At 38.8% G+C, this 18,766-nt stretch overlaps 1 protein-coding gene across 8 annotated transcripts in view; it reads right to left on the reverse strand.

Moving 5' to 3' along the window:
- Window positions 1-326: 326 nt before the first annotated feature.
- The window catches only part of SIPA1L1 (signal induced proliferation associated 1 like 1), a 406,115-nt gene continuing 387,675 nt past the window's right edge, over window positions 327-18,766 (reverse strand). For all 8 annotated transcript variants that reach the window (XM_030559663.1, XM_030559661.1, XM_030559662.1 and 5 more), the window contains 7 exons: window positions 14,404-14,643; window positions 13,207-13,372; window positions 9,469-9,691; window positions 6,378-6,524; window positions 3,735-3,849; window positions 3,103-3,184; window positions 327-2,447 (listed from right to left, as the gene is read on the reverse strand). In XM_030559663.1, the coding sequence (XP_030415523.1) occupies window positions 2,304-2,447; window positions 3,103-3,184; window positions 3,735-3,849; window positions 6,378-6,524; window positions 9,469-9,691; window positions 13,207-13,372; window positions 14,404-14,643 (1,117 nt within the window). In that variant the 3' untranslated portion in view covers window positions 327-2,303. The remainder of the gene's footprint in view (window positions 2,448-3,102; window positions 3,185-3,734; window positions 3,850-6,377; window positions 6,525-9,468; window positions 9,692-13,206; window positions 13,373-14,403; window positions 14,644-18,766) is intronic.

Here is an 18,766-nt window from a genome sequence, read left to right on the forward strand (position 1 = left end):
TTGCATGAGAATCAAAATTAAAGATAAAAAATTGTTCTTCATTAGAGAAATAGGAATATTCTAATAGGGAGGAGGGGAGTGAAGATTTTTCACTAGTAGGAACAAGAAAGCATAATGGTGAAGTGCATGTGTATATAAAAAGGGATGGTCAACCAGGGGAAAGCAAAAGAAGAGACTACTTGGAGAATGAAACTCTTGTCTCCTTGGTTGCTGATGCACTGGTGCAGTGAGGAAGGGCCAGGAAAGGAGGCTTTGTCTTTAGAAAGTTTCAAACAATATAAAAACACAACAAAATCAATAGAAAATGGTTTTAGAAGAGCCTTTAAAATGAGTTTTATTGTCAGAATTTTACAAGTTGCCTTTAGAGGCTTCATACAAGAACTCTGTTGCAAAACTCTAATAAATAGTCTGCCCCAAGTCCCAAAACTTTTTAAAAATAAAATAAAAACCAAAACAAACTTAAAAATTGAAGAGAATAAGCAAGACTTCAGGATGCTCAGGGATGTTAGCAATATTTCCCATTTACAAATAATATCAGGCATTATACAAATCTCCTTCATACAAGTCATTTTTAAAAAAATAACAGGACATTCTCAACCTTTACAAAAGCACTCCAGAAATAGTTCCAAATAGATTCATTTCCATGAAAAACATTATCAGAGAAGAATTCATGGGGATTATCACCACAAATCAAGCTTTAGGTCAAAGTGTAGCAAGTTTCTGTGTAGTAGGATTAAAGAGCATGAAAAAGGGCACCAGAGAGAGCTTGGAAGATTCCCACTGATTATTTCTTTTGCAAGAGTGGGTGACTGGGAAAGATGGGGAAGCTATACCTGAAATGGACAAATAATACGTTACTTATGTAAGGCAATGTGTGTTTCAATGTGAAGCTGTTAGTGGATGCATACAGAAAAGGGCAAAGATGATACTTCACTGCATGTGGCTTGCATCCAAATCTGTGCAGGTTGTAGTATGAGTTATATTGTGACATCAAAAAGGTATTTCTGGAGAGGTGACATTTTATGGCAAGTTTATAGCTCCTTCAAAGAAAAACAAGTTAATCTTCCTGGTGCCAGGCAGGCGGGGAACTAAATCTTATGCTAACCAGTTGCACTGGGAAATCCAGACATCTGAGATCCAAGAGTTAAAATACCGCTTCCCTCCTTGTCCCACTATGTAAGGAAGGGGAAAAAGTCTCTAACTACAGCTTTATATTTCCCCATTTGCATTATCCAAAACAAGGTTATTAAAAGTTTACTAATGTCAAAGACCTGCTATATAGTTGAGATTAATAAACATTTCTTCTGCCTTTTTTTAATTTGAAAAGTTCTATGACCAAACTGGGTGGGGATAGGAGGACAGGTGCAATGACATGGCATATATGGTGTATAAGAAAATGCATACAGTTTGAAAAAAAATCAAACATTTTACAGCTTCAGCCAGGGACCTACTATATATAGGTAGGTAATAGATCCTCAGGTAGGGGAGGGACAGAGACAAGGCTTAAGCAGAAGTACAGCAGTTACTCTCAGTCAGCCTGACGCAGCAAGCCATTTAGCATGCCAAGTTGCACTATTCCTAAAGTACCTGGCAACCATTGCTTCCATAGGAAACAAAGGCAACTAGAAGTGCTAATGCAAGGACATGTGTGATAATCTGACTCATCCATGCCTCAAGTGTCTACTCTCTCTTCCAATGTTTTGATGCTGATTGTACTGTACCATTCACTATGGGCATATGTTCTGTATAACGTATGTGAAGATAGCACTAGTGATCAAGCACAAATCATTCAGGAGACACCTAAAACATTGTTTTACATCCCCTTGTCTGTGGCATACTTCAGAAAACAATGTAAGGAAAGCAGCAAAATAAACATTTCTTTCTAGTTTCATAATATTTATCAAAGCAGCAAGGAAAAGCAGATTACCTGAAACAGATAGAAAGGAGTTAATAGAAATAAATAGAGGCAAATAGACCGAACAATTCTGGTCCAGCCTCCCAATCATTTTGTACATAACAGGTAGAGAGATAATGTGCAAAAAATAGACATTCACATTTCAACCATTAAACTTTTATTTTACCTTTTTTAAATTATTTCTTTGTTTTTCTACAAAAGGCAAACAATGATTGTTAATCTGCGATTGTTCTGAGTGCGTGCAGAGGCGCAAAAAGGAGCCATCAGAGTACGTAGGGCGGGGAAGTGCTCTGATTATACTTTCACATATCATGATTAAGGTGGCATTAAAGCGAAGTCTCACTAACAATTATTTATAACTGATGTTTTCCTTCCCCATTTACTGTTCTCAGTTCATATCAATCGTGTTGAAAACCCATTCAGTGAATTTCTTCAGTTTCTCAGATGCACTCTGGGACTCCTCCTGTAACCGTAAGTTGTCTTCTCGCAAATGTTGCACTTCTGCCTGAAGACTGGCTTTGTCTTCCTTTTCCTAAGAGATGAGGAAGAATATGAGAGCTCAGTGGTGATTTCCGGTCACGTTTCCTGCCCTTGTCAATGCCATCCTAGAGAGGTATTACAGTTTTGTTTCCCCACTATAAGAGCTTTAAGTGCGCAGACACTCGTGATATTCTAGACCCATGGGCTGCGTGGTGACATTCTTTCCTCCCTACACTCTTTTGGCACAGATTGTTGGGATTTCTCAAGACTAAATTCTAGTATAAACACGAGCTTCCCAAGTGATCACCTGAAAATGGCCACAATCTATTCCATGCTAATGCAGCCCTCCTACGGTGTGACTGCTGAGGAGAACTAAGAAAGAGACGGCAAACACCTCCATTAATACAGTACTGCATAAGAGACCTTTGACCTGAGCATAGCGAGATCCTTTCTGCACAGAAGCATGTATTTCAGCATTACACAGCAGATGTGCTGACTTTACCTCTAACTTCCTAACACCACTGTGTTTAAAAAATAAAATAACCTGGACTATGATCTGAGGAAAGAAGTAAAGAGATGTAATTTTCTCAACAAAGGATGAAACTGTTATAAGTTTTGAGGTGGTGGAAAAGGTTTATAACATGACTAGTACTGCCTAGCAACAACATATTTACACCCTACAGGCTTCCTGTAGAATAAATGTTTACCCTCTTTAAATCCTCTTGGAGCATCTTCAGCAAACTTTCCAGCTGGTCCACTTTGGAAGCGAGACTAGGAGGAGACTCTTTACTGTTGGAAGTAGGAGATAAAGACAGTAATGGCAGGATTTTCCATAATCATTCTTTGCTTCTAACTCTAGGCTGGATTTCTAGCGGACTTTCCTATGAGAAACTGCTCAAAATGCATGTGTCATACAGTACATTCTGAATATATATTTTTACTTAAAAATGTTCATCACAGGCCTTAACTACTAACAGAAACGGTATACACACGCTTAGGCAGCGCAATCACTCAACAAAATGGGTATTAGTAGTAAACCTAAAGACTCATCGCTTGCTTTCCCTCTTTCTCCATTAGTTACAGGATAATTACATACACCTTGGAATGAGACTGCCTTGGACACTGTTTTAAACATCTCAGATGAAAGAGAACCTTCAGAAACATGGTATTTTCACAAAGGCAGAAATATACTCAGCATTCTTTTGTTTCCACCCTCCTCTGTTTTTCTTTTGTAAAAATCCGTAAGAGATGTAAAAGTTTGTTACAAATCAAGCATCTCTGCATCCTGTCCTCCCTGGGTTTAATTTAAAAAGCCTACCTGTCAAATATATTTACTCACCCTGTGTAAGCCTTCATCTGTGCAGTAAGCTGGTCCTCAATCTGATCACTATTGGAAGCAGCACTCACAGGTCTGTTGTTTTCATCACCAGCAGCAAAGAATGAGGCTCGCTGAACTGAAGAGAGAGAGAGACACAAACAAGTGTAAATGTAAAGATAATTGCTTTTACTGGAGCATCTGCATTTGAGAATCTCAAAGCAACACAAACATTAAATATCACAACACGACACCTACGTGACATATGTAATCAAAGTAGCAATTTAAGATAGGTGAACGGAGGCACCGAAAAATTAAATACAATACCTGCTCAAAGTGACAAAGCAAGCTATGGGCACAGAGAAATAAAACCTGGGAATCCCATCTCACTGATCTACCACTTATACCATGCAGCCCCTTTATACTGAAATGGAACGGACATTTTGAAAGGTACAAAGCCACTTGTATAAAAGAATATAAGGCACTCCTTTCACTAAGAACTGCAGCACTCATCATGATTTGGACCTCCTGTGGCAAAAAAGTTTTAGAGCCATCTTATGGCTTCACAAAGCACTATTCGAATAGCTTGGCAAATCATCATTTTTCCTAAAAAGAAGGCGTTTTCCACATCTTTATGGTTGTGAGAGTTATACAGGGCAAGTGAAGAGACCCTGGTCATTTTTTATTTGTTATTTTTGTTTGTTAATCCTTTAAAACATATTTTGTGATAAAAAAATTGAAAAGAAATCCCCCCTCCTCCACCATTTGTTTTTCCTTATAATTGTTTATTTAGGAAGTTTTAACAAATTTACAAATCATTATCATACCATTTTCGTTTAGGGAAACGCCATGAAATGATACATCATCCTTCAGGCTTCCTCACAAAAATGGTCATACTCAAAAGAAATGACTAACTACTAATGGCCTCTCACTGGAAAGAGGAAAAGTCTTCTATTTGGCAAAGGTTTTATTCTGTGTTTTGAATAAGGCTAAAATTAACGTGGCTGTTTGTTTGACAGAGTTTTGCCATGTCCCCATTTTTAAAAAATGAAAAATGCAGGAGAACTGGATAGCTTAAGAATGTAGTAATCGGGCATGAAGGTTTTCAGTTCAGCTAGGACCTAAGTGGATGGGTTGTAGAGCCCTGCCTAGTTTCTAGTCAACAGGTGTTCAAAATCAGAAAAAACACCAATTATTTACTCTAATTGGTACTTGCAAATCCCACACTGGCATTCAGCACAAGGCCACTGCACTGAGTTGACAGAGAAACTGGATAATTGGCCTCTCCCGCTCAGGTTTGAAGCCCACTGGAGGAGTAGTGGGAGGAAGCTGACAATACACTGCCCATGCTTTACCTGTTCCATGAGTAGACAGGGGATTGTCAATCAGATACCTTTCACCAGAATTGATGCATTCAAACTTTTAATTAAAAATAAAAGAGTAGATTCAGTGCCTATGAAAGTGAGGAAAGTGAGGAACACTAAAAAGTCAGGTATACTGTGAATGAGTTTAGGAAAAGAGATTACCAATCATAGTAAATTGCACTATAATGGTGGCCTTGTTCTAATCCTTATTTGTGCATTTCATAAAACCTCTGAACAATTTCATTTCCTTCTGTGAATTAAGATAGGATTAAAACTCTGTTCTCCAGAGGTGAATGGCAAGTACAGTAATCCATGCATCACACAGTTCCCAGGTTAATGTCTCAGCATGTTCTTACATCACTGATATCAGCACTAACTAGGGAATACTGTGTGTTAGTTACTCATACTGCTGCTGTTGTAGAACTAGCAGGGGAACAGAGGAAAGTAGGTTACTTATCAGTAACTGCAGTTCTCAGAGAGCATTGCCTGCAGGTATCCACATTCTTGTGGTCCATGCAGCAGAGCATCCAAAAAAGCAGGGATCAGTGGAAGCAACTACATGAGGTAGAATAGCATTTATGTAGAGATTTGAAAGTGACTTTTGATTAAAGTATCCATATGATTTTTTCCATCAGATTCTAACAATTTTATAGTTTACACTTTGAGTTAAAAGTCTTTAGTGTTTCTTTAAATTCCAGTGGATCTTGGCAATTCCTCTTCATTTTACTAGTTGTGAAGAAGGTGGAAAGCACCAGAGGATAAAGTGATATCCATGTGCAAGTCCATGCATTTGGAGGCATGTTCAGGGAGAATAGCAATGGAAAGGCATGTGCCAGCAAAGCAAACTTTCCTAATTACTTTGGCAATGCACTTCAACTATAATATAGAAACTTCTTTCTAATGCAATTTGCAGTCATTAAAGTGACTGCACTCCTTTCCACCGCTGCTTGGCTTCACTCTGCATTTTCATGCCAGATGGTTGTCCATGCCTGCTGTGGTCTTTGTGACTGGTCTGTATTAATGAAAAGTATTCCGTTACACAGAAATGCAGCTAAATCATTTTGTGTTCCATCTACAGTACTGAAACCTGCAGTGTGATTCAAATGTAAAGAAATGGCATCTGAACATTATAAGCAAACATGTATTAGGCTGTTGCAATTTGGATTGCATTTTCAAAAGAACTTGGGACTTCAGAGTAGAAGAGAAGCTAAGAAATGGAAAAAATATTAGAATTAAAAAAACATCCTTAGTGAAGTGTAGAGCAGCATACAAGCTTTTCAAGTGAAGTATTTTGAATACGTACCCTCAAAAGCTTTGGCAGCATCTACCAAGTTTGACCAGTCCAGATCGGAGGCAGAATCGGGCAAGGGCATAAGACCCGGGTCTGGCATGGACTGCTTTCTCTGATCCTGGATGTCTGTGAGGGAGCTGTCTGAGGCTGAGAACTCTCCTGGAGCAATGCAGAACAAAAATGAAATAATCAAAAATTCAGCCATTTCCCTCACATAAAGTTTCTTCATCTCCAGATCATAAATAACTGAATCCCTATTCCTTGCTTTTCTGGGATGTAATTTTTCAAACCTGCACAGATGCCATTAAGATCCGCAGTGAGACTGATGAGCCACGTCATTCTGCAAGTTAGCTCTTTGGGGACTGTGCTAACCTCCTACCCTCAGATTCAGTTTTTTCCAAATCTGCAGACCAGCACTTGGAAATCCAGGCTCTCATCTGACATTGTACACTGCAGATTCTTGTACCCCAACAGCTCGTGTCCCCTCATGGGCCTGGACTCAGCAGTCTGCAGACTCTACTACAGCATCCCTGTACACACTTTCTCTCATGGAATTAAAAGAAAATGAAATATGAAATATTTGTAACCACTGATAAAATTACTTGTTTCAAAGGTGTTAACTGGATTTTCAGATAAATCAGAATATTTCTAGCTCATGTTTTCTCCTCCATATAATATGAAGAGCTGCCTTGAGGATGCAGCTGTTATTAATATGCTTAAAATTAACAACATTATGAGTGAATGGAAGGTTAACAAATACTGAGTGGTATTAAATATCCAGTTCTATTTAAACTCTCTCTTACCAAGGGCATGTAAATTAGAAAGACAATTTATGTGTCACTCAAATGTTTGGGTTCTTTTATCTTGGAGGGCTAAATTTTACAGAAAATTTTGATGACGATTGCATAAACTCCCTGCTTTAGAATAAGAGTCTTGATATTTCCAGTTCAGTGCAAAGGAGAGAATGACAGAGCAGCCAAGCTTCTTTTGGAAAATACAGAGATCTAAATGAACGGAGACCCCGTATAGCCTGCTCTCTTTTACGCTCACAGGGCATACAGGCACTCTTTCCACAAGTCAGTTACAAATGTAACTCAGTCTAAAAATATATTTTAGTACCTATAAAGGGAGCTTCATCCCTCCCACTTCACTATGAGAATTATGTTAAACAGCAGTGTGTCAACTTTGATACTGAATGAACTGATGTCTAGGAATGAGAGGCAGCTGAAAATTATGTAGATATTTTTTCCAGCATAGTCATCTGTTGAAGAAAATGTATTCTATGAGCCTGATGACAATCAATGGACAAACACAGTATTCCCTGTGATGCAGTGGGCAGTTTCTTTTCCCAGTTATATTGCTGGGGTCAGATACGTTAAACAATACTGTGTTTTAATTCATGGCACCTTCTTTTAACAGCAACAGTTATAGTAAAACTAGTACTCCTAATGGCAGATAAACAGAGATTTGGAAAGAGCAGGGTGATATATTAGGAGTCAGAATATCCTGCATCTACAACCAAGTTCATTATTTGTACCCTGGTTATCTGTTTTTTGGAGCAGAAAGTTTGGGTTTTTTAGGTGAACCCCTGAGTTCCCTGGTGCACATCACTACATTAGCGTGGGCAGTGCCACAACTCAAAATTCAAGCTGGAGAAGATCAGAGAAAACATTCTAATACCGAGAATTGGGGAAGGAGGTTCAGTACTTTAGCTAGGATAAAAGAGGACTTCCCCAAAGAGTGGAGAGGATAGGCAGCTACTTCTCCCTTCCAACTGACGAGTATGCAAACTTCCCTTGTTCCCCCTGGTACTGTGAAGGGGGACAGATAGGGCTGCTGAAGCTTTCTCCCCTCCTTTCTTTATCATACAATTCATATTTGATCAACTCACTAAATTTGTCAAAGAATGTCCTGCGTAATAAAAAACTGGAGCTTCCATTCTTGGGAAACTGTAGTCCTCCTCTTATCGGTCATCTCAGCTGCTCTGATGCATACTAAACACTCCCAGGTCCCAGAGTGAAATTGAAATCCCCACCTTTTAAGAGTTGGCAGGGTCCAACCTTGAAGAGTTGGCAGGTGGTTAGGTCCAGAGAAATGGCACATACTATAACCAACTATGCTAAAAGTTAAAGCAAAATGCAAATCAAAGAACTACCAACTACTGTAGTTTTGTTTTAAGTGCTTAAATATCTCTGCATTGAGTTGAACCTATTGGTATTATAACACTCATATTCTTTTACCTAAAATGTATCACAATATGGATGAACAGATATAGGTAGACATCTCCAAAAGACATTATGGAGCATTTTTACACTGGGAGACCTATTGAATTATATCTCAAAGTGAAGGTTAAATATTCAGAAAACATAGAGTTACTTATTTAAGTAAGTGGTGCAGTAGGAATCTGTGTAAAATCCCACCCACCCTCACTCCTGTCAGCAGCAAGGGATTCAGCACAATGTAATCCACATTATAGTGCATAAAATTACTGATGCTCTTCACTGCAGTAACAAGGGCATCTGCAGTATCATCTGCACATTTTTTAAAAACTAAGTAAGGAAACTTTTTCCAGTTACCTGTTTAATGCTTGATCAAATTGCGTAAGTAAATCCAAACTCTGCAGTGTGTAGAGCAAGGATTTGAATTCAGGATCACTTGGTGCACTAAGAATTTACTAAGTGCTTTAGTACCTCCAAACATCCACCAGCATTCATCCACCTCAGTAGTATTCCTTGTCAGCGGTATTTTGCGCCTACACATTAAAACTGGGGACACCGGAAGTAGGCAATAGTGACTTGTATGACACCCAGGATGGGATCTTTGGACCAGCAAGTCTTGATTCCTGCTTTTGGCAGTGGCGAAAATGTGATGGTAAAGAAAAAGGCAAACTTCCCCACTCCTTCCCCAAAACTATTTACCTGGCCTATGGCAATGCTGTACCCATGGGGGAAAAATCCAGCTTACATTCCGAGACATGGGATTTGACTAACCTTACTTTAGCAAAATCAAGATGTAATTAACAAACAGCCAGGCAACTGTTTTTTGTTGAAATAACTGTCATGGCATCTCTCCTTTACTGTAATAGGGCTGGACATATACTTACCATGTAATGACTTCATTCCTAAAGTGTACGATGGTCTTCGTAAGGGTAGTGATTTGGGGAGAGAAGGATATGTGCTGCTGAACAGGACATCATTTGGCAGGGCTTGGTCCAAGAGGGAGGCCCGTGAGGTGAAGAAGTGTTCCCTTTGACCGCTATAAATACTCTCATCTGACAGAGTCCTCTGCAAGGCACGCTTTGTGGTAGGAGTGCTAGGGAACGGAGACTGAGAGGAGGGAAAAGGTGTGACTATACAGTCTAAAGAGGACATCAGTACATGGTAACATTTCAAACATACACTACATGTGTTTATTAAAACAATTTCTATTTGTATAAAGAAGCAGGCCGAGAAAACATACCGAGTTTTCGTCAAACTGGATGGGACAAAGTACTACATAAACAGCTCTGTCTAGATCAGGGGTCAGCAACCTCTGGCATGCAGCTTGCCAGGGTAAGCACCCTGGCAGGCCACGCCAGTTTGTTTACCTGCCGCGTTGGCAGGTTTGGCTGATCGCGGCTCCCGCTGGCCGCAGTTCACCGCTCCAGGCCAATGGAGGCAGCGGGAAGCAGCGGCCAGCACATCCCTCAGTCTGCGTTGCTTCCCGACGCTCCCACTGGCCTGGGATGGTGAACCGCAGCCAGTGGGAGCTGCAATTGGCCGAACCTGCCAACGCAGCAGGTAAACAAACTGGCCTGGCCTGGCCTGCCAGGGTGCTTACCCTGGTGAGCCATGTGCCAGAGGTTGCCGACCCCTGATCTAGGTGAACATCAAGTACAGATGTCCCATTAGATCTTTGCCACCTCTAATTTCTATTTCTATCATTCAACAGACATCTTGTAGGACATTAACCTCAAAAAACTCCTCATAGATTCTGTAAATTAGCTCCAGACCATATGTACTAAGGAAAACCTTTACAGAAGCAAGTTAAGTGATACCTAAAACAAAGAGTTCTACCTCTTGTGCTATCTTCCACACACTCTGGCTAAGATGCCAATTGGCTACAAGCCCCATGTAACAGAACAATGAGGAAAGTCTGACAAACTAAAATCCTTCACAGAGCTTTGAGAAAAAATTAACAAAACAAAAACAGCTCTACTAACTGAAATCCCTAGAGCAGACACGATAAAGTGCATTTTGGAGAGCTGCTCTCTTGCACAGAGAAATACTTATCTGTTTACATACATACATACATACATACACACACACACACACACACACACACACATAAATGTTATTTAACCAGACGGTAATTTATTTCTGTGATTAAAACCTACACTGAAGGGTGGAACAGAAGCGGGGAGCAGGAGAAAGGTTATTGCTTCTGTACACTGGAGAACAATCTGCCAAACTGAAATATGTTTTTATCAAAAAGAGCAGAAGCCCCTGCTAAAACCTGCTGCAAGTTTTGTGTTTATGGATAAAGAACCACAAATGTAGCTAAAACATTTGTAAAACTTGCTGATAGCATCTGAAAAAACAGAAGAGAGACATTTTACATGTTAATTGTGTATTCTGCCAGTTCTCCATGGGATCATCCACACTAGGTCAGACACACCATTTGGCAAGCAAGATGATTATTGCAGGGTGCGGACAAAGCAGGTCTCTAAAGTTACCACAGCAGAAATGACATCGTAATGGGATTTTTGAAAACATACTAATATAAAAATGATGTGCCCACTGAGATGTGGAATTATACCTGTTTATGGGGCTCAGTTGCCACAAAAATAAGACGGGCTAATTTTATTTCTATGGTGTCAAAAGGTCTGAAATGACCATCACAAAGTGAGTTTTCCATTTAAGGCTGAGCACCAGAAAAATAACAACTCTTGGTACCAAGGGGCCAAAAATAAGGGCTTTATATATGTTAGGTAGAGAACCACTCTGTTTTCTCCTTTTGGGACCAAAAGCCCAGCTGGCAGTTTCTTGTCATGACCCAGCCAAGCCTCACAATACTTGTCCCTAGGAGAAGAGGGAAAAAAAGCCGTTGCCACACCAGGCATTGCTCAATGAAGAACACCTGCAATGCTCCTTGTGTTAGACATCCCAGAGTAGAAACACTTGCAGCCTCGAATATTAGAAACTGGAAACATGATTAGTGCTGGACCTTTAAATTGTTAGGCTACTAATATTTGAATATGAGGTGGATTTAGGGAGGAGAGACAATGTGAGCAGAGAAGTGAAAAGGAGTGTGACCAGGGACTTGGAGGAAGATGCTATGGAGGTGAAGGGTGTGAAGAGAGAAGAAGCAGTAAGAGAAGGGAAGGAGAGATGGTTAGGAGAATTGAAGATGAGGGGGAGAAGGGAAGGGATAAAAAGGCAAAAATATTAGGAGACAACAAAAAACTGTCTATCCTACCAGGAAACAGGACCTCTCAATTATCAAATACAAGAAGTGCTGATACTCAAAAAAAAAATAAAAAAATAAAGATTCAGGTAGCTACGGAGGGCCACATTTCTTCACCTAACATGAAGTACAAATTGTGCACCGGGTAGAAATTATAACTATGTTTAAATTTTAACATTTATTTTCATTATTGGTAGATAATAGCATTGATAAAATTGGGCAGGTCACTAGGCTGAGCTGACACACTGATCTAAGTCACGAAGAAAATGAAGGATACTGGAAAGATTGAACTCATTGTGCATAGTCAATAAAGAAAGAGGCTCACAAAAGATACATGCTATTCACAGTCCGTCCCTGGGACAATTAACAGTTTAAATGGAATTTCTTGAAAAGACAATAGGTGTCTGTTTACAGATCAGGAGGACGGTGCTTCCCCTCATGCCTCCTTCCTCTTATAAATCACTATACTGTTAAAAAAAAAGAATCATCTTCCCCATGGCAAACTTTTTTCTCTCTAGCCTTTAAAGGTAATATATGAAAAAATCTGTATATGGAATCTGTTACTTGTAAGTTTTAGTAAGACTTTTTAGGTTTTGACAAGCAGAGAAAGAAGTTGCAAGCTCTCTCTTTTGCATGGTTGCTGTGGAAACCATTTGGGCCTTGGGTGATGAGCATGAACTGTTAATCTTTGATTTAGTATACAGACACTATAGAAATCAAAACACTCTTGAAAATGATCTATTTTATCAGTATTTAAAACTATAAGTTATTACAATTTCTGATGAAACCTTAGGAAATGTTTCTGAATAGATTTAGTATGTATGTAAAATATTTGTTTTAGGTGTTCTCTTCAATTAAGCATGTTAGTTTCCTCAAAGGATGGCACAAAAAACTGCCACACCATTGCAACAGCTGGAATACCAAAACCATTCTCTAAGTACTACCCTCCAGCAGTTGATAAGCTCTGAGACAAATGGCCAGTGTTGTGTCCATGTTAATAATTCAGGGAAGATTAAAATTTTGGATTTTGTTTTGTTATGGATGAGAACAGGACAGTTTCATCTGAGAAACTTATAGGATGTTGTGAGGTGCTGAGAAGCTCCTGTAAAGAGGTGAATGCCTTCAAATCTCCTTAGAGTTGACAGTGTTCACATTTGCCATGAGGTACACAACACTGCAGTTTCAGTTAGGCTTTTATTTTGTTTTCAACAGTGATGAACAATGCTTTACGCTCTATGTGCTCAGACACTAGGGAAGTCATTGGGTCCAAATCCTCAGCTGCTGTAAACTGGCATAGATCTCTGAAGTCAATGGAACTCTGGTCCCCTGGTCTCACCCTGCCTCCTGAATTTCACTTAATAGTGACAAAAGAGGATGATCCATGTCTGTAGCATACCTTAAAATTCTTCTGGGACTCTGGCGTTGGGCTGTCAAGATCTATCAGTTTCTTCAGCTCTTCCTCAACAGTGGACTTGGATGCTCGTTTTGGTGATGCCCGTAGATCTCTGGCTGATGCACGCAACCGTGGATGGGCCATTTCATTGCCATCACTCTGGTGACGTCTTAAAGGGAAGGGAACAGACATGTTCAGGACCCAAAGCTGCTCGGGGCTTGGTCTATGAACGTAATAAGCAGTAAAGCATCATCAAGATTTTCAGAGGGAAAAATGGGGTAGAGAGGGAGGGTGTGGGTATGGGAAGATTAAGATCAAGCTTTGTATAATACAGTAAAGTCCAATATAAATTAAACATGTTAAAGGAATAAACCTGTTGAAAGCATCAACTTCCAATGCATGAAAAGAGTACCATAATAAATTTCCCTATTAAAGGAATGTATCTATTCAAAGAATGAGTATTCTGCACAAAGAACAATATATAAACTAAAGTCTGTTAAATACTAGCTGAATGCTTAAACATACCAAACGTCCCTATTCTTTTAACTGGCTTCCAGTGTATAACTTGAATAAAATACTTTTTATTTTAGCTTCTATCTAGCATTTCCTTCGGTGGCCCATTGCACAATTACTGGCGTCATCTGGGAATGCCATGCTTAACACCAATAATGACTTCAAAGCAGCCCTAACTGCCCAGACGTTTGAATCTCCACTGTACTGGGTCAATGGTTCTGATGTGCATTTTTCCAACAACCACCTTTCAAGGTCACCTGAGACCCCAAATCACAAAACTCTTGATGCAAATCTTAGAATGTGGGAACAAAATGAAGAATCTAAGGGAAAAAACACTCAGTGTTGAGGATGGTTTTTTCATTTGTTCAATTAATATTTTGAGTTTCATTTAAGAATTCTCTAAAGAAAAATTCTAGAATTTAATAAAGATGAAATCTACAGCATTCTATAGAATTTCTATAGAAATTACTTTAAAAACTTTTACTAAATAATGAAGAATGATAACCAAGATATGGAATTTTTAAGCCACACTATGGAATTCTAGGGTAGAGATTCTAAAGTTCTATAAAGGTCTGATCATTTCATTAAATTCTATCGGACCTTTCCATATGGGAAACTTCTCTGGATTTCAGTGCTTCTTCATGTTTAAGTTAACAACCAAACAATAAAACCAAAAAACGCTCTTACTTTCTGGTATCCATAAACCCCACAGAGTTTATTGTCCCTCCAGGTTTTTTCCATCCAATCAGGTACTTGCTAGTAGCACCCTGGCGAGGGTAGAAAGTCCTAGGACCAGAGGAGGAGGAAGAGGAGGAGGAGAAAGAAGGTGCGAGCTGTGGGGAAGTAGTGGAATGAATCTCTTCTTTAGGTGAACTTCTGGCACTGGTGAAAACAACTGGGCTGGCAGAGTGTCGTGAGCTCATGGTACTGGGAGAGAAGCATAACAAAGACAAAGCTTAACTTAAGAGTGTGTGTGTGTATGTATCTTATCTAACTTTTTAAAAAACTGCATTTGATTAGCAGGTATACAAAGTATTACTATTATTATTGTGATGTAAAGCTAATAATAATAATAATAATACTGTGATGTTCTCTCATGCCTTCCATCAGAGCACTTTTGAAAAATGAATGAATTAAACTTCACAAGCCACCTGTGAGGTACAAAAGTATCACCCCAAATTTACAGATGGGAAACCTAAGGCACAGAGAAGTTAAGTGACTTCAGGATAACACAAGAAGTCTTGGCTGAGCTAGCAAGAGAACCCACGTGAGAGTCCTAGTTTATCCACAAGACCAGCCTTATCAATACCAAAAGATTTTTTTTAGTATTAAAGAAATACCAACAATATATAACTCTAGAAGATATATATTACTGGCCTTATTCATTATTGCTCATAATTCAGAGTCTGCTGCTGGCACAGCTGACAATGCCGCTATGAGAAAACACTCTCTACTATGTGATAACAATGGAAGCACTTGAGAGTCCTGCAGACACAAACATTTGACTGTTACAGAAGTTTCATTTCAATATTACCAAAAAAGGCTGGGGACCGGAAAAAGAGGATAAGTAGTTCGAGGAAACCAGAGTTTTGGTTTGCTAGGAATCAGTGTGGAGGAATATACTGAATACTTCTTTGATGAAAGACTCTGGGCAACATCATCAGTACTGGAGGGCTGCACTGACTGTACACTGAGGACTTACCTTCATTGAGATCCAAAACCTGAGGATTCTACAAGAGCTGAACCATTCTTCTGTGAAGTCTGTGAGTTATGTAGGCCATGATCATTGCAGTTGCTTGGGTCCCTAGCATTTTAACGTCTAATTTTCAATTCTAAAAGTTTAAGGGGAAAAATAGGATTGCCCCCACAGTAGGAGAAGTCCTTTTTTTCTTTTGCACCCTCTTACTAGGCACATTTAATCAAGAGGAAGAAATCATTTGGCTAATACATATTCCCCCTAAACAGCATTCCAAGTGGACTGGACCTTGACCCCATGAAGCTGAATTAATTCTAGTTTTCCCTAGTCATTTCAAAGTAGTTGCATATGGGAGCAAGTAACATTGGGGAAAGAAGGAAAATGTTGGTTAAATAGGTTATTTTCTTGTTTCTGTCATTCTGTGTAAATAGCAAATCTGTGAGAGCAGTTTCATTAAAAAGAAAAATGATGAGGCAATTAATTTGCTCTCCAGCAGACCGGGCCTTTACTGAAACTGAACGGATTTTTATATCTCTAATTCATGACAATCTGTCTAGGCAAAGAATGAGGAGATACAGAGTGCCTAATTCCAGCTGGTTTCCATCATAGGGAGAGGGTCCTGGATAAAACTAGTTTTCATTTATATGTTGATATGAAAGTTAGATGTGGTCTAGGAAGGAATCGGAACATTAAATTTTAAGAAGACTATATATTATGTTATGCTTTAAAAAGGTGGAGACATCTGTAATTACAGCAAAACTTCAGGTATAGATTCGGTCCTGGAATGTCATCAGATATTTTAAGGACTTTGACACACAGTTTTCTACATTACTTATGTGCATTATCTTCTCCATAACTGGAGCACTGGAAGGGGTGTGTGTATGTATGTGTGAGAGTGAGTAATTCTAGCATTTGAAACAGATGAGGTTTCTGGTATAAAGTGGTGTTTTCTGACTGTGAAATAAAGATTAAATGGATGGTTGAATTAACTAATAGTTGAATGAGCCCTAAATTTTTAGCCTGATAGCAAGTTCTCCAGTGATCCTGCCATGTGAAGGTGCATTATCTCATTTGTTACTGAAACAATTATAGAAGATATTTAAGGCATCAGTTATGGTAACCTATTGTCTACACAGTTCATAATAATACTGAATATTTGATATTATATAACACTTTTCAATTGTAAATCTCAAAGGCCTTTGCAAAAGAAGGTATTGTTCTTCCTTTTTTTTAATAGTAAATAATGAAACAGTCAGAGATAAATGATTTGCCAAGATCAAAAATTAGTGCGAAAAAATTCAGTTTTCCTGATTTCCAGTTGTGCTCCCATTCAAAACTTTCTTTTTCAATCTGTTCAGGCCATAAAACATAGCTGACAATCATAATTTCTTCCAGTTATCTGCCAGTAAAAATCAGATTGAAAAAAACTGGGAAGTTTTCCCATAGCGGGTCAAAGTACAGTCCACCTGAAATTGTATGTCACAAATCTTGTCCACTTATGTCCTGCACAAATATCATTTCTGCTAAAGAAACAGAGCAGAAGTAAGGAAAGACATTCAGAAGTTGCTTGCCTTTTTTATTTTTTTTTTTGAAAAGAGAAACTCCTACACATGCTGTGGAAACCAGTCCATCTATGAGACATCTCCATTATCAAGTTAAAATATCAAGTGCTTGGCTGGGATATGGACCTTAAAAGAAAATTGTATGGGGCGGTTTTGTTTTAAAATATTTTATAGTTCAGAAGGAGTGTTCATTTGAGAACTGGAGGTTTTTCCTTTTGCGTAGGAATATTAATATTCCCATTATTTTCCAGAATGTTTAGTGTTAATGGAGAGTTACAGAGGGAGTGGTATCAATTAGGAGGGAAAAGAGGGCTTGTAAATAAATTTCCAAATTTAGTCCATGTGTTTATTTATATCTATTGTTATCAAGATGTTTCACAGAAGTGGGTATAGTAAACACATGAAATAAGATCCAAGCAGCAAAGAACACATGAAATATGCAAGGAACAGTGGGTGGCAGAGGGGCAGAAAAGTTAGCTCACAACAATTTTTTTTTTTATGCCCTTGGTTTATATATTACACTGCTCCCCACTTGTCCTTCTTTAGATACAAGTTTTAAATATTTTTGGAGGTGCTCAATATTACAACATGAACGTTCTTTGGTGGTACGAGTACTTTGGTGGCAGCACAATGTGCTATTGACACACAGGGATTAAAAGCCCCCAATCTACAAGTTGTTGAATAACACAGTGCAAACACTCTGAAGTCAGTGGGGCAGTGCACAAGTAAAGGCTTGGGACACAAGTTTGGGTACAGTCTACACGGGCCAGAAGCACTGTAGAGGCAGCACATTCAATTCCTGGGAAGAAAGTGGGGGACTCACATTGTTCGAGCTGGCAGTCTTAACTGTTTGATTGTCGCTAAAGGGAGTGGAGTACAACCCTCGGGCTTGAGAAAAGGTTTTTTTTACACTGAACTTGAGTGTGGTAACAGGAAGGAATAAAAAAAAAATCTTTTCATTCAACACCCATAAAATAATCCTAGATTCAACTCAGATACATAAAAATATTGTCCAATCATGAAATACAACTTTTTAAAAATCAATTTAATACCCCCACATTGGGATGGAAATATCAGGGATTTTGTTTTTAGTTTTGATAGTGAAGACCTCAAGAGACCATTCAGCTAGAGAGCAAATGAAAGTTTGACATAATTAATATGTTCCCTTTTTTATTTTAGGAAATTCAAACTATCAGTGCTTATGCCTTCTGTTAATGATGTTCAGATATAATGATTCTGTGTAATTACTGCTCTACATTAATGCAGTCCTCCTGGGATGCCATGAGAAACCTGCACAATCAATAGAGATTTTGGGAATGGGGGTGGAGAAGGAAAACAAAGGCCCGCCAGAAATACTGCTGCAAAATTTAATCACTATAATTTACATTTTGCCACCAATTCTCAGGTACAAGTTCTTTTATGCACTGTCAAATGATCTGCAGACTAATTACTGTTCCTGTCTTCTAAAGGCACAAACACCCTAATTTGCAGTTATTTTATTTTCTGCAACTCTGTTCATTTTGTCACCAAACTAAGTTCCTCTTCCTCCAGCTTGGAATGACTGCCTTTGTAGATTATAACAAAAGTATTTTAGGTCTGCAGGCACAAGGTAAGCCTACAGGAAGTGAAGGGGAGGCTAAAAAAATAAATTAAAAAAAAGGTGTGTATGGAACCATCAAAATGTGTACATGCCTTATTGAGTAACAGCATGTTCTTATTGTCACTCTTGACTTTCCTCTCTCCTTCCTTACCTGCTCTACTTGCTGGTAACCCTCACTTACAGTGTCTTAGC

The sequence above is a fragment of the Gopherus evgoodei genome, chromosome 4, assembly GCF_007399415.2.
Source record: "Gopherus evgoodei ecotype Sinaloan lineage chromosome 4, rGopEvg1_v1.p, whole genome shotgun sequence".
In the NCBI taxonomy this organism is placed as follows: domain Eukaryota; kingdom Metazoa; phylum Chordata; order Testudines; family Testudinidae; genus Gopherus; species Gopherus evgoodei.